The 15,886-nt window shown below is 43.9% G+C and overlaps 3 protein-coding genes across 3 annotated transcripts; all 3 read right to left on the bottom strand.

The window, feature by feature from the left end:
* Positions 1-945: 945 nt before the first annotated feature.
* On the bottom strand, positions 946-4,588 carry LOC147180182 (uncharacterized). The gene is made up of 2 exons (XM_086079111.1): positions 3,422-4,588; positions 946-2,498 (listed from the first exon to the last, which is right to left on the bottom strand). The coding sequence occupies exons 1-2, from the start codon at positions 4,586-4,588 to the stop codon at positions 987-989; spliced, it is 2,679 nt and encodes an 892-aa protein (XP_085935237.1). The 3' UTR covers positions 946-986.
* A 1,814-nt stretch (positions 4,589-6,402) lies between these two features.
* Positions 6,403-10,045, bottom strand: LOC147180181 (uncharacterized). Its single transcript, XM_086079005.1, has 2 exons — positions 8,879-10,045; positions 6,403-7,955 (listed from the first exon to the last, which is right to left on the bottom strand). Exons 1-2 carry the CDS (start codon positions 10,043-10,045, stop codon positions 6,444-6,446), a joined length of 2,679 nt encoding a protein of 892 aa, XP_085935131.1. The 3' UTR covers positions 6,403-6,443.
* Positions 10,046-11,859: 1,814 nt separating this feature from the next.
* On the bottom strand, positions 11,860-15,502 carry LOC147180180 (uncharacterized). Its single transcript, XM_086078763.1, has 2 exons — positions 14,336-15,502; positions 11,860-13,412 (listed from the first exon to the last, which is right to left on the bottom strand). The coding sequence occupies exons 1-2, from the start codon at positions 15,500-15,502 to the stop codon at positions 11,901-11,903; spliced, it is 2,679 nt and encodes an 892-aa protein (XP_085934889.1). The 3' UTR covers positions 11,860-11,900.
* Between the last annotated feature and the right edge of the window lie 384 nt (positions 15,503-15,886).

Genomic DNA, 15,886 nt, shown 5'->3' with positions numbered 1-15,886 from the left:
AGCAGCTGTGAGTCTGCGATCCTTTATATACTTGTGAAACCAGCCCGCCCCCAACTCAAATTGAACACGCCCACTCCATGTACAATGAAAAAGCAAACCTCATGAAATAACCTTGTAAATATCCAACCCTATTAGTTTATACACTTATGTACACTTAGTATTTAACTTTAAAGTACATATATATCCCCACAAATGTATTGTACATATTTACAACTCTTTAATTATGCATGCATTATATTTTAATCGTATTAACCTATTTTAACATCATGAATTAACTGTCCATTTTAATATCCCACTAATTATGCACCTATGATATTTTGATCTTGTTTAACACCATGAAATTGTGTTATTACCGTGTAATACAACACATGTATGTCATAATACAACATTCACACAATATACAGTTTTCATATTTACTATATACATGTAATTCACATCCCACTAGGGTTAGAAAGGTGTCCAGGGTTATATACAATTATAGGGTTGAGGTTAGGGTTAGCACTCAGTAGGGCCATAGTACATCCACTAGGTTAGGGTTAGTATAGCTGGGGTTGGGGTTAGGGTTAGGGTTGGGGTTAGGGTTAAAATAGCCAGGGTTGGGGTTAGAGTTAGGGTTGGGGTTAGGGTTAAGGTTAGGGTCAGGGTTAGGGTTAGGGTTAAGGTTAGGGTTGGGGTTGGGGTTAGGGTTAGGGTTAGGGTTAGGGTTAGGGTTGGTTAGGGTTAGGGTTAGGGTTAGGGTTAGGGTTGGGGTTAGGGTTAGGGTTAGGGTTAAGGTTAGGGTTAGGGTTAGGGTTGGGGTTGGGGTTGGGGTTAGGGTTCCAGGGTTGAGGGTTGGGGTTAGGGTTAGGGGTTAGGGTTAGGGGTTAGGGTTAGGGGTTAGGGTTAGGGTTAGGGTTAGGGTTAGGGTTAGGGTTAGGGGTTGGGGTTAAGGGTTGGGGTTTAAGGTTGGGGTTGGGGTTAGGATTTGGGTTGGAGTATATTTTAGCCTACACATTTAAACCCACCGGGACCTTAGTCCCCAATCTATAAATCCACTTTCTCTCCCAAGCTTTTCGTTTTTGATCCGTCCATCTGGTGTCACTCTGCAGTCCCGCTATCTGGAGCGCCTCAATCCCATGGTGTAAAAAATGAATGACCAAAGGTTTATCCATTTCTTTTTTATTTTTGATATTGTATCTATGTTGTGTTAAGCGAGTCATCAATGAATTTTTTGTCTCGCCCACATACTTTGCCCCACATTTTTTGCAAAAAATCAAATACACGATATTTTCCGATTTTGGGCAGAATTTTTGGTCTAATTTTATTATTGATTTGTCCCGTGCGTTTCTCACGAATGTCAATCTCGTAAAATATCTGCTCAGAGGTTGCCGTTTCATGGTTTGTAAGGTTGGTAATTTAGCCCGAACAAGCAAGTCCTGCAAATTCTTGTTCCTTCTGAACGCAGATATTACTCTTGATTGCGGCATCCAATCGGTTGGTCCCAAGATCTCTGCAAAGTTCTTCTTTATTCTGTTATGGAGAACCTTGGCCACCGAGAAGTACGTTGATATAAATGGGATAAGCTTGTCTGGGTTTTTGGTTCGTTTCTCTTGATATGATTTCAGACATTGTCTTAGAAATGACCTCGAATAGCCTCGTTTTTTCAGGGCATTAAATAGAACCTTCACCGCTTCCCAAAAATCTTCCATCCTGGTGCAGATTCGATAGAACCTGAGGATTTGGGACTTCACAATCCCTTTGAAAGTATGGGCCGGATGAAAACTCATTTTGTGGACTAGGGCGTGAGTATCCGTGATCTTAAAGTAGACTTTTATATCTAATTGGTGATCAATATTAAATTTTGGTCCCTTGAATACCGTAGTATCTAAAAAGTTGATTGAATCTCTGTTTATTTCTGCTTTAATTTGTATTGATGGGTCGTGTGAATTTAGAATATTTACAAAATTTTGGAACTCCGCCTCCGTCCCGGTCCATATGCCCCATATGTCATCCAAATACCGCAGATAGCCTATCGGTTTTTGGACACATTTGGCCAAAACTTCACATTCCCAATTTGCCATGAAGATATTTGCATAAGATGGGGCGAATTTCTTCCCCATCGCTGTTCCTTTTATTTGGAGGTAATATTTTTCATCAAAAACAAAGTCGTTCCTGGTCAAATTTATTTCTAATAATTTCAATAAATCCGAATCTGGTCGCGTAGGGTCTGGAAACTTCTCAAATATTCTCCTGACGCATTCTATCCCCGCTGAAATCGGGATGTTTGTGTACAAGCTTTCAACGTCCATAGAGAAAAAATAAAAATCGGAAGCGACTCGCACCCTTTTAACCATTTCGATAAAATGGTACGTGTCTCTAACAAATGATGGATGCCTCGTTGAGAGCGGGTTCAAGTAGTGGTCCAAGAATTCGGCCGTGGCATACGTGTCACTCCCGCAATCCGAAACTATCGGTCTCCCAGGCGGGACTTCATAAGGAATTGTCCATTTTTCCGGGTCCTTGTGGATTTTGGGAAGTATGTAAAAACGTCGCTCTCTAGGATTTGACTGTCCTATTAAATATTGGCTTTGTTTGGCATTTATAAATTTATTCTTTTTTAAGTTATTGACAATTTCGGCCACCATCGGCATCGTATCCCAATAAATTGGTTTAACCAGTTTTTTATAATATTCAGAATCATTTAATTGTCGTTCAACCTCCATTATGTACTGTTCCCTACTCAGGATGACAATTGCAGAACCTTTGTCAGCTGGTTTTATAACAATGTGCTTAGCTTTCATCAGCTCTCTCAAAGCTTGCACTTCCTCCACTGACAGGTTTAGCTTTTCTGGTGACTTTATATAATGGTCGCCAAATGTTTTTAAGTCCAAATCTATTAATTGGCCAATTTCTAATGGTAAATCGCCTATTGGAGGGATCCATGTGGAAGGTCCGACAAAATGTGGCGGCTCCCTTTTCCCCGAGTCCCTAAAATATGCTGTTAATTTTAATTTCCGATGGTAATTTTGTATATCCAATTGAAATTGAGCCTTCTGGTCCTTAGCAAGTCCCAGCGTGGGTATAAAAGACAGACCTTTGCTCAAGACCGAATGCTGTAGGTTTGTTAACTTGAAATGTTTGGCTAAAACCACCACATCCTTCGCCACCAAGGATCGAGCATCCCTAGTCACTCGGATGTGTGCTCTTTCTGCCCTTGCCCGGTCATGGCTTAATGGGCGGGTGCGTTTAAAAACGTCATCCAGTGATTAAAAATGGCTGTCGCGGTCTCCTCCGTCCAATGGATGTCGTCTGGTTCCACCTCAAATTGGTTAGCAGGCAATAATGGAATATACCCCATATTCCTCTCAATGTGTTCATTGATGATTTGGAGATTGTCCTTCTCCTCTGTGGGGAGTAAGTCCGAGAAATTAATTAATGGAACCCACACTTCTGCATAGGGAAACTTCCTCTTAGTGGACCGTATCGCCCCTTGCAGGTTCTTAATAGTGGTCTCCCTGGATTTATTCCCCCTACAGTTTATTCCAAACGCCAGTACGATCTTTTCTACCACCAAGCTCTCCGGCGCCAATGTCTTCTCCATGAGCGCTTGCCCATGGCGAAAGTGGCTTCCCGGGAAGCTGTCAAGCTGCAGATTGGCATTCCAGTAGGGTGGTATGCGAGCTAAGTTGGAGTCTCCAATAATCAGCCACTTTTTGGTGACCTGTAAGTCCCAGTCCGTGAGACGTCTCTGCGTATTCTGGTGGCAATTCACCCAATATCGCCGGGGGTTCGGGCCCACAAATTTCTCAAAAGACTCATGGAAGACCTCCTCCAGATCCGTGTCCTCATTCTCTCTGTGGAACGTGATCAATTCTGGTCCCACCATCATGCGTGACATGTCTTCTTCCTCAGACTCTGAGTCTCCAGTCCTACAGCTTACAGGTATTACTACGGGAGGGGTTGGAGACTGCCGACTCTGAATCACCTCGGAACCATCTGCTTGAGGACCCATTGGCAACTCCTCCTCCACATTCTCCTCGGTCAGGACCACCCCTCTGGTCCTTCTGGATGTCCGCGGTGCCTCCTTGCATTCGTCTATCGTCGTAAGCAGTGCTGGGATCACCTCTATCCCTAGCTGTCTACTCTCTTTCCTCACTACCCTCTGCTCCCTAGGAGGTTGTACCTCTTCCATCCCTTGGTTCTCTATCTCTTCCCTGAAGGCTGTCAGTCTAGCCTTGACCACTGGCACATTTCGAACAATAGGAGTTGATTGTTGAGGAGCTTGTGCCTGTTTCGGAACTGACTCCCTGACAGGGTCTCCCCCGTCGATCCTGGCCACTATGAGAGCCTCCGCATAATCGATCACTTCCTGTGAAAGGCGGGGTAGGTTACGCTTGGCCCATCTCACTGCCACCTCATATGCAGTAGTCCAATCTGGGGTCAGGGAATCCCCCAAATCCTCCAGACTATCTTCCAGACAGTCCTGGTAATGTTCTGACAAGATCTGACAAGTGGTATGCCCCCAGTTCTTGGCATTTCCCACTATCAAGTCCAGAGCATCTCTCTTGGGGAATGCAGGTTTAATCATGGTTGACAGAATATCAACCATCTTTGCAATCATCCGCGGTTGAGGTCTTCCTTCCATCGGATCCACGTTCTGCAAGTGGTGGAGCGTCTTAATCACACCATGCAGTTTGCGAACCAATTTGCCAAATCTGGCATTCGCTGGCTGACGTACCACCTCTAGTCCCCCTGATTGTGAGTGAGGTGCCCGCCGCTCTTGTCCTTTCTGACCTTGCCGCGCCACCGCTGCATAAGAACGAAAACCAGAACTGACGTTTCGAGAGGACCTCGGAGGAGGCACAGGCTGGTTAGGAATGAGGGATTGAGCCCTTCCTCGACCAGGATAGGGGAATTGATCCCCCCTCCTGGAGCGAAAGGGAATCGCACGGTCCTTCCGTCCTTGGTACCTCCCGTCGTCACGTTCCTTCCACTGATGTGTGGGCTGGCGTCTCCGCCCATTGCGGACAACAGTCCACCCACCATCCATCATACTTTTTTTTGAATCTCTGATTCCTTTTTATGGTAATTGATGTATAATAATGTTTTTAATCTTTTATTTAATAGTTAGGAGTTGCCTTTGTATCCTATGCAATCACTATCTACAAATCTATTTTATTTAAGATGTTATGTATAATTGATTTTTAATCTTTTATTTATTCAATAGGAGTGGCCTTTGTTATATATGTAATCACTATCTATTAATATAAAACAATAAACAAAAACAATCAAAAAAAATGTTTTATATAAAAAAATAGTTCTAATTCCTAATGAGTATAATTAAATGTAAGTGTGCCTTGACAACGTTTCGGCTCATCCAGAGCCTTCTTCAGGTAAATGGCACAATGAAACAATGAAAATGCAATTAAGCTCTTCCTGGCGAGAGATGTTGTCTCTGCAACGACCAAACTCCAACTGAGCAGCTGTGAGTCTGCGATCCTTTATATACTTGTGAAACCAGCCCGCCCCCAACTCAAATTGAACACGCCCACTCCATGTACAATGAAAAAGCAAACCTCATGAAATAACCTTGTAAATATCCAACCCTATTAGTTTATACACTTATGTACACTTAGTATTTAACTTTAAAGTACATATATATCCCCACAAATGTATTGTACATATTTACAACTCTTTAATTATGCATGCATTATATTTTAATCGTATTAACCTATTTTAACATCATGAATTAACTGTCCATTTTAATATCCCACTAATTATGCACCTATGATATTTTGATCTTGTTTAACACCATGAAATTGTGTTATTACCGTGTAATACAACACATGTATGTCATAATACAACATTCACACAATATACAGTTTTCATATTTACTATATACATGTAATTCACATCCCACTAGGGTTAGAAAGGTGTCCAGGGTTATATACAATTATAGGGTTGAGGTTAGGGTTAGCACTCAGTAGGGCCATAGTACATCCACTAGGTTAGGGTTAGTATAGCTGGGGTTGGGGTTAGGGTTAGGGTTGGGGTTAGGGTTAAAATAGCCAGGGTTGGGGTTAGAGTTAGGGTTGGGGTTAGGGTTAAGGTTAGGGTCAGGGTTAGGGTTAGGGTTAAGGTTAGGGTTGGGGTTGGGGTTAGGGTTAGGGTTAGGGTTAGGGTTAGGGTTGGTTAGGGTTAGGGTTAGGGTTAGGGTTAGGGTTGGGGTTAGGGTTAGGGTTAGGGTTAAGGTTAGGGTTAGGGTTAGGGTTGGGGTTGGGGTTGGGGTTAGGGTTCCAGGGTTGAGGGTTGGGGTTAGGGTTAGGGGTTAGGGTTAGGGGTTAGGGTTAGGGGTTAGGGTTAGGGTTAGGGTTAGGGTTAGGGTTAGGGTTAGGGGTTGGGGTTAAGGGTTGGGGTTTAAGGTTGGGGTTGGGGTTAGGATTTGGGTTGGAGTATATTTTAGCCTACACATTTAAACCCACCGGGACCTTAGTCCCCAATCTATAAATCCACTTTCTCTCCCAAGCTTTTCGTTTTTGATCCGTCCATCTGGTGTCACTCTGCAGTCCCGCTATCTGGAGCGCCTCAATCCCATGGTGTAAAAAATGAATGACCAAAGGTTTATCCATTTCTTTTTTATTTTTGATATTGTATCTATGTTGTGTTAAGCGAGTCATCAATGAATTTTTTGTCTCGCCCACATACTTTGCCCCACATTTTTTGCAAAAAATCAAATACACGATATTTTCCGATTTTGGGCAGAATTTTTGGTCTAATTTTATTATTGATTTGTCCCGTGCGTTTCTCACGAATGTCAATCTCGTAAAATATCTGCTCAGAGGTTGCCGTTTCATGGTTTGTAAGGTTGGTAATTTAGCCCGAACAAGCAAGTCCTGCAAATTCTTGTTCCTTCTGAACGCAGATATTACTCTTGATTGCGGCATCCAATCGGTTGGTCCCAAGATCTCTGCAAAGTTCTTCTTTATTCTGTTATGGAGAACCTTGGCCACCGAGAAGTACGTTGATATAAATGGGATAAGCTTGTCTGGGTTTTTGGTTCGTTTCTCTTGATATGATTTCAGACATTGTCTTAGAAATGACCTCGAATAGCCTCGTTTTTTCAGGGCATTAAATAGAACCTTCACCGCTTCCCAAAAATCTTCCATCCTGGTGCAGATTCGATAGAACCTGAGGATTTGGGACTTCACAATCCCTTTGAAAGTATGGGCCGGATGAAAACTCATTTTGTGGACTAGGGCGTGAGTATCCGTGATCTTAAAGTAGACTTTTATATCTAATTGGTGATCAATATTAAATTTTGGTCCCTTGAATACCGTAGTATCTAAAAAGTTGATTGAATCTCTGTTTATTTCTGCTTTAATTTGTATTGATGGGTCGTGTGAATTTAGAATATTTACAAAATTTTGGAACTCCGCCTCCGTCCCGGTCCATATGCCCCATATGTCATCCAAATACCGCAGATAGCCTATCGGTTTTTGGACACATTTGGCCAAAACTTCACATTCCCAATTTGCCATGAAGATATTTGCATAAGATGGGGCGAATTTCTTCCCCATCGCTGTTCCTTTTATTTGGAGGTAATATTTTTCATCAAAAACAAAGTCGTTCCTGGTCAAATTTATTTCTAATAATTTCAATAAATCCGAATCTGGTCGCGTAGGGTCTGGAAACTTCTCAAATATTCTCCTGACGCATTCTATCCCCGCTGAAATCGGGATGTTTGTGTACAAGCTTTCAACGTCCATAGAGAAAAAATAAAAATCGGAAGCGACTCGCACCCTTTTAACCATTTCGATAAAATGGTACGTGTCTCTAACAAATGATGGATGCCTCGTTGAGAGCGGGTTCAAGTAGTGGTCCAAGAATTCGGCCGTGGCATACGTGTCACTCCCGCAATCCGAAACTATCGGTCTCCCAGGCGGGACTTCATAAGGAATTGTCCATTTTTCCGGGTCCTTGTGGATTTTGGGAAGTATGTAAAAACGTCGCTCTCTAGGATTTGACTGTCCTATTAAATATTGGCTTTGTTTGGCATTTATAAATTTATTCTTTTTTAAGTTATTGACAATTTCGGCCACCATCGGCATCGTATCCCAATAAATTGGTTTAACCAGTTTTTTATAATATTCAGAATCATTTAATTGTCGTTCAACCTCCATTATGTACTGTTCCCTACTCAGGATGACAATTGCAGAACCTTTGTCAGCTGGTTTTATAACAATGTGCTTAGCTTTCATCAGCTCTCTCAAAGCTTGCACTTCCTCCACTGACAGGTTTAGCTTTTCTGGTGACTTTATATAATGGTCGCCAAATGTTTTTAAGTCCAAATCTATTAATTGGCCAATTTCTAATGGTAAATCGCCTATTGGAGGGATCCATGTGGAAGGTCCGACAAAATGTGGCGGCTCCCTTTTCCCCGAGTCCCTAAAATATGCTGTTAATTTTAATTTCCGATGGTAATTTTGTATATCCAATTGAAATTGAGCCTTCTGGTCCTTAGCAAGTCCCAGCGTGGGTATAAAAGACAGACCTTTGCTCAAGACCGAATGCTGTAGGTTTGTTAACTTGAAATGTTTGGCTAAAACCACCACATCCTTCGCCACCAAGGATCGAGCATCCCTAGTCACTCGGATGTGTGCTCTTTCTGCCCTTGCCCGGTCATGGCTTAATGGGCGGGTGCGTTTAAAAACGTCATCCAGTGATTAAAAATGGCTGTCGCGGTCTCCTCCGTCCAATGGATGTCGTCTGGTTCCACCTCAAATTGGTTAGCAGGCAATAATGGAATATACCCCATATTCCTCTCAATGTGTTCATTGATGATTTGGAGATTGTCCTTCTCCTCTGTGGGGAGTAAGTCCGAGAAATTAATTAATGGAACCCACACTTCTGCATAGGGAAACTTCCTCTTAGTGGACCGTATCGCCCCTTGCAGGTTCTTAATAGTGGTCTCCCTGGATTTATTCCCCCTACAGTTTATTCCAAACGCCAGTACGATCTTTTCTACCACCAAGCTCTCCGGCGCCAATGTCTTCTCCATGAGCGCTTGCCCATGGCGAAAGTGGCTTCCCGGGAAGCTGTCAAGCTGCAGATTGGCATTCCAGTAGGGTGGTATGCGAGCTAAGTTGGAGTCTCCAATAATCAGCCACTTTTTGGTGACCTGTAAGTCCCAGTCCGTGAGACGTCTCTGCGTATTCTGGTGGCAATTCACCCAATATCGCCGGGGGTTCGGGCCCACAAATTTCTCAAAAGACTCATGGAAGACCTCCTCCAGATCCGTGTCCTCATTCTCTCTGTGGAACGTGATCAATTCTGGTCCCACCATCATGCGTGACATGTCTTCTTCCTCAGACTCTGAGTCTCCAGTCCTACAGCTTACAGGTATTACTACGGGAGGGGTTGGAGACTGCCGACTCTGAATCACCTCGGAACCATCTGCTTGAGGACCCATTGGCAACTCCTCCTCCACATTCTCCTCGGTCAGGACCACCCCTCTGGTCCTTCTGGATGTCCGCGGTGCCTCCTTGCATTCGTCTATCGTCGTAAGCAGTGCTGGGATCACCTCTATCCCTAGCTGTCTACTCTCTTTCCTCACTACCCTCTGCTCCCTAGGAGGTTGTACCTCTTCCATCCCTTGGTTCTCTATCTCTTCCCTGAAGGCTGTCAGTCTAGCCTTGACCACTGGCACATTTCGAACAATAGGAGTTGATTGTTGAGGAGCTTGTGCCTGTTTCGGAACTGACTCCCTGACAGGGTCTCCCCCGTCGATCCTGGCCACTATGAGAGCCTCCGCATAATCGATCACTTCCTGTGAAAGGCGGGGTAGGTTACGCTTGGCCCATCTCACTGCCACCTCATATGCAGTAGTCCAATCTGGGGTCAGGGAATCCCCCAAATCCTCCAGACTATCTTCCAGACAGTCCTGGTAATGTTCTGACAAGATCTGACAAGTGGTATGCCCCCAGTTCTTGGCATTTCCCACTATCAAGTCCAGAGCATCTCTCTTGGGGAATGCAGGTTTAATCATGGTTGACAGAATATCAACCATCTTTGCAATCATCCGCGGTTGAGGTCTTCCTTCCATCGGATCCACGTTCTGCAAGTGGTGGAGCGTCTTAATCACACCATGCAGTTTGCGAACCAATTTGCCAAATCTGGCATTCGCTGGCTGACGTACCACCTCTAGTCCCCCTGATTGTGAGTGAGGTGCCCGCCGCTCTTGTCCTTTCTGACCTTGCCGCGCCACCGCTGCATAAGAACGAAAACCAGAACTGACGTTTCGAGAGGACCTCGGAGGAGGCACAGGCTGGTTAGGAATGAGGGATTGAGCCCTTCCTCGACCAGGATAGGGGAATTGATCCCCCCTCCTGGAGCGAAAGGGAATCGCACGGTCCTTCCGTCCTTGGTACCTCCCGTCGTCACGTTCCTTCCACTGATGTGTGGGCTGGCGTCTCCGCCCATTGCGGACAACAGTCCACCCACCATCCATCATACTTTTTTTTGAATCTCTGATTCCTTTTTATGGTAATTGATGTATAATAATGTTTTTAATCTTTTATTTAATAGTTAGGAGTTGCCTTTGTATCCTATGCAATCACTATCTACAAATCTATTTTATTTAAGATGTTATGTATAATTGATTTTTAATCTTTTATTTATTCAATAGGAGTGGCCTTTGTTATATATGTAATCACTATCTATTAATATAAAACAATAAACAAAAACAATCAAAAAAAATGTTTTATATAAAAAAATAGTTCTAATTCCTAATGAGTATAATTAAATGTAAGTGTGCCTTGACAACGTTTCGGCTCATCCAGAGCCTTCTTCAGGTAAATGGCACAATGAAACAATGAAAATGCAATTAAGCTCTTCCTGGCGAGAGATGTTGTCTCTGCAACGACCAAACTCCAACTGAGCAGCTGTGAGTCTGCGATCCTTTATATACTTGTGAAACCAGCCCGCCCCCAACTCAAATTGAACACGCCCACTCCATGTACAATGAAAAAGCAAACCTCATGAAATAACCTTGTAAATATCCAACCCTATTAGTTTATACACTTATGTACACTTAGTATTTAACTTTAAAGTACATATATATCCCCACAAATGTATTGTACATATTTACAACTCTTTAATTATGCATGCATTATATTTTAATCGTATTAACCTATTTTAACATCATGAATTAACTGTCCATTTTAATATCCCACTAATTATGCACCTATGATATTTTGATCTTGTTTAACACCATGAAATTGTGTTATTACCGTGTAATACAACACATGTATGTCATAATACAACATTCACACAATATACAGTTTTCATATTTACTATATACATGTAATTCACATCCCACTAGGGTTAGAAAGGTGTCCAGGGTTATATACAATTATAGGGTTGAGGTTAGGGTTAGCACTCAGTAGGGCCATAGTACATCCACTAGGTTAGGGTTAGTATAGCTGGGGTTGGGGTTAGGGTTAGGGTTGGGGTTAGGGTTAAAATAGCCAGGGTTGGGGTTAGAGTTAGGGTTGGGGTTAGGGTTAAGGTTAGGGTCAGGGTTAGGGTTAGGGTTAAGGTTAGGGTTGGGGTTGGGGTTAGGGTTAGGGTTAGGGTTAGGGTTAGGGTTGGTTAGGGTTAGGGTTAGGGTTAGGGTTAGGGTTGGGGTTAGGGTTAGGGTTAGGGTTAAGGTTAGGGTTAGGGTTAGGGTTGGGGTTGGGGTTGGGGTTAGGGTTCCAGGGTTGAGGGTTGGGGTTAGGGTTAGGGGTTAGGGTTAGGGGTTAGGGTTAGGGGTTAGGGTTAGGGTTAGGGTTAGGGTTAGGGTTAGGGTTAGGGGTTGGGGTTAAGGGTTGGGGTTTAAGGTTGGGGTTGGGGTTAGGATTTGGGTTGGAGTATATTTTAGCCTACACATTTAAACCCACCGGGACCTTAGTCCCCAATCTATAAATCCACTTTCTCTCCCAAGCTTTTCGTTTTTGATCCGTCCATCTGGTGTCACTCTGCAGTCCCGCTATCTGGAGCGCCTCAATCCCATGGTGTAAAAAATGAATGACCAAAGGTTTATCCATTTCTTTTTTATTTTTGATATTGTATCTATGTTGTGTTAAGCGAGTCATCAATGAATTTTTTGTCTCGCCCACATACTTTGCCCCACATTTTTTGCAAAAAATCAAATACACGATATTTTCCGATTTTGGGCAGAATTTTTGGTCTAATTTTATTATTGATTTGTCCCGTGCGTTTCTCACGAATGTCAATCTCGTAAAATATCTGCTCAGAGGTTGCCGTTTCATGGTTTGTAAGGTTGGTAATTTAGCCCGAACAAGCAAGTCCTGCAAATTCTTGTTCCTTCTGAACGCAGATATTACTCTTGATTGCGGCATCCAATCGGTTGGTCCCAAGATCTCTGCAAAGTTCTTCTTTATTCTGTTATGGAGAACCTTGGCCACCGAGAAGTACGTTGATATAAATGGGATAAGCTTGTCTGGGTTTTTGGTTCGTTTCTCTTGATATGATTTCAGACATTGTCTTAGAAATGACCTCGAATAGCCTCGTTTTTTCAGGGCATTAAATAGAACCTTCACCGCTTCCCAAAAATCTTCCATCCTGGTGCAGATTCGATAGAACCTGAGGATTTGGGACTTCACAATCCCTTTGAAAGTATGGGCCGGATGAAAACTCATTTTGTGGACTAGGGCGTGAGTATCCGTGATCTTAAAGTAGACTTTTATATCTAATTGGTGATCAATATTAAATTTTGGTCCCTTGAATACCGTAGTATCTAAAAAGTTGATTGAATCTCTGTTTATTTCTGCTTTAATTTGTATTGATGGGTCGTGTGAATTTAGAATATTTACAAAATTTTGGAACTCCGCCTCCGTCCCGGTCCATATGCCCCATATGTCATCCAAATACCGCAGATAGCCTATCGGTTTTTGGACACATTTGGCCAAAACTTCACATTCCCAATTTGCCATGAAGATATTTGCATAAGATGGGGCGAATTTCTTCCCCATCGCTGTTCCTTTTATTTGGAGGTAATATTTTTCATCAAAAACAAAGTCGTTCCTGGTCAAATTTATTTCTAATAATTTCAATAAATCCGAATCTGGTCGCGTAGGGTCTGGAAACTTCTCAAATATTCTCCTGACGCATTCTATCCCCGCTGAAATCGGGATGTTTGTGTACAAGCTTTCAACGTCCATAGAGAAAAAATAAAAATCGGAAGCGACTCGCACCCTTTTAACCATTTCGATAAAATGGTACGTGTCTCTAACAAATGATGGATGCCTCGTTGAGAGCGGGTTCAAGTAGTGGTCCAAGAATTCGGCCGTGGCATACGTGTCACTCCCGCAATCCGAAACTATCGGTCTCCCAGGCGGGACTTCATAAGGAATTGTCCATTTTTCCGGGTCCTTGTGGATTTTGGGAAGTATGTAAAAACGTCGCTCTCTAGGATTTGACTGTCCTATTAAATATTGGCTTTGTTTGGCATTTATAAATTTATTCTTTTTTAAGTTATTGACAATTTCGGCCACCATCGGCATCGTATCCCAATAAATTGGTTTAACCAGTTTTTTATAATATTCAGAATCATTTAATTGTCGTTCAACCTCCATTATGTACTGTTCCCTACTCAGGATGACAATTGCAGAACCTTTGTCAGCTGGTTTTATAACAATGTGCTTAGCTTTCATCAGCTCTCTCAAAGCTTGCACTTCCTCCACTGACAGGTTTAGCTTTTCTGGTGACTTTATATAATGGTCGCCAAATGTTTTTAAGTCCAAATCTATTAATTGGCCAATTTCTAATGGTAAATCGCCTATTGGAGGGATCCATGTGGAAGGTCCGACAAAATGTGGCGGCTCCCTTTTCCCCGAGTCCCTAAAATATGCTGTTAATTTTAATTTCCGATGGTAATTTTGTATATCCAATTGAAATTGAGCCTTCTGGTCCTTAGCAAGTCCCAGCGTGGGTATAAAAGACAGACCTTTGCTCAAGACCGAATGCTGTAGGTTTGTTAACTTGAAATGTTTGGCTAAAACCACCACATCCTTCGCCACCAAGGATCGAGCATCCCTAGTCACTCGGATGTGTGCTCTTTCTGCCCTTGCCCGGTCATGGCTTAATGGGCGGGTGCGTTTAAAAACGTCATCCAGTGATTAAAAATGGCTGTCGCGGTCTCCTCCGTCCAATGGATGTCGTCTGGTTCCACCTCAAATTGGTTAGCAGGCAATAATGGAATATACCCCATATTCCTCTCAATGTGTTCATTGATGATTTGGAGATTGTCCTTCTCCTCTGTGGGGAGTAAGTCCGAGAAATTAATTAATGGAACCCACACTTCTGCATAGGGAAACTTCCTCTTAGTGGACCGTATCGCCCCTTGCAGGTTCTTAATAGTGGTCTCCCTGGATTTATTCCCCCTACAGTTTATTCCAAACGCCAGTACGATCTTTTCTACCACCAAGCTCTCCGGCGCCAATGTCTTCTCCATGAGCGCTTGCCCATGGCGAAAGTGGCTTCCCGGGAAGCTGTCAAGCTGCAGATTGGCATTCCAGTAGGGTGGTATGCGAGCTAAGTTGGAGTCTCCAATAATCAGCCACTTTTTGGTGACCTGTAAGTCCCAGTCCGTGAGACGTCTCTGCGTATTCTGGTGGCAATTCACCCAATATCGCCGGGGGTTCGGGCCCACAAATTTCTCAAAAGACTCATGGAAGACCTCCTCCAGATCCGTGTCCTCATTCTCTCTGTGGAACGTGATCAATTCTGGTCCCACCATCATGCGTGACATGTCTTCTTCCTCAGACTCTGAGTCTCCAGTCCTACAGCTTACAGGTATTACTACGGGAGGGGTTGGAGACTGCCGACTCTGAATCACCTCGGAACCATCTGCTTGAGGACCCATTGGCAACTCCTCCTCCACATTCTCCTCGGTCAGGACCACCCCTCTGGTCCTTCTGGATGTCCGCGGTGCCTCCTTGCATTCGTCTATCGTCGTAAGCAGTGCTGGGATCACCTCTATCCCTAGCTGTCTACTCTCTTTCCTCACTACCCTCTGCTCCCTAGGAGGTTGTACCTCTTCCATCCCTTGGTTCTCTATCTCTTCCCTGAAGGCTGTCAGTCTAGCCTTGACCACTGGCACATTTCGAACAATAGGAGTTGATTGTTGAGGAGCTTGTGCCTGTTTCGGAACTGACTCCCTGACAGGGTCTCCCCCGTCGATCCTGGCCACTATGAGAGCCTCCGCATAATCGATCACTTCCTGTGAAAGGCGGGGTAGGTTACGCTTGGCCCATCTCACTGCCACCTCATATGCAGTAGTCCAATCTGGGGTCAGGGAATCCCCCAAATCCTCCAGACTATCTTCCAGACAGTCCTGGTAATGTTCTGACAAGATCTGACAAGTGGTATGCCCCCAGTTCTTGGCATTTCCCACTATCAAGTCCAGAGCATCTCTCTTGGGGAATGCAGGTTTAATCATGGTTGACAGAATATCAACCATCTTTGCAATCATCCGCGGTTGAGGTCTTCCTTCCATCGGATCCACGTTCTGCAAGTGGTGGAGCGTCTTAATCACACCATGCAGTTTGCGAACCAATTTGCCAAATCTGGCATTCGCTGGCTGACGTACCACCTCTAGTCCCCCTGATTGTGAGTGAGGTGCCCGCCGCTCTTGTCCTTTCTGACCTTGCCGCGCCACCGCTGCATAAGAACGAAAACCAGAACTGACGTTTCGAGAGGACCTCGGAGGAGGCACAGGCTGGTTAGGAATGAGGGATTGAGCCCTTCCTCGACCAGGATAGGGGAATTGATCCCCCCTCCTGGAGCGAAAGGGAATCGCACGGTCCTTCCGTCCTTGGTACCTCCCGTCGTCACGTTCCTTCCA

This window comes from Leptonotus elevatus, chromosome 1 (genome assembly GCF_054856555.1).
Source record: "Leptonotus elevatus isolate MCC_2025b chromosome 1, RoL_Lele_1.0, whole genome shotgun sequence".
Lineage (NCBI taxonomy): Eukaryota > Metazoa > Chordata > Actinopteri > Syngnathiformes > Syngnathidae > Leptonotus > Leptonotus elevatus.
Note: the sequence above shows the minus strand (reverse complement) of the source record. Positions and strands in the feature narration are given on the sequence as shown.

Bases quoted from the DNA above. Each gene is read 5' to 3' on its own strand.
- LOC147180182 (XM_086079111.1), bottom strand. From the start codon at position 4,588: ATGGTTGATATTCTGTCAACCATGATTAAACCTGCATTCCCCAAGAGA. The intron at 2,499-3,421 runs GTTCCATTAATT...AAAATCCACAAG, and splicing joins TTCCCTATGCAGAAGTGTGG to GACCCGGAAAAATGGACAAT.
- LOC147180181 (XM_086079005.1), bottom strand. From the start codon at position 10,045: ATGGTTGATATTCTGTCAACCATGATTAAACCTGCATTCCCCAAGAGA. The intron at 7,956-8,878 runs GTTCCATTAATT...AAAATCCACAAG, and splicing joins TTCCCTATGCAGAAGTGTGG to GACCCGGAAAAATGGACAAT.
- LOC147180180 (XM_086078763.1), bottom strand. From the start codon at position 15,502: ATGGTTGATATTCTGTCAACCATGATTAAACCTGCATTCCCCAAGAGA. The intron at 13,413-14,335 runs GTTCCATTAATT...AAAATCCACAAG, and splicing joins TTCCCTATGCAGAAGTGTGG to GACCCGGAAAAATGGACAAT.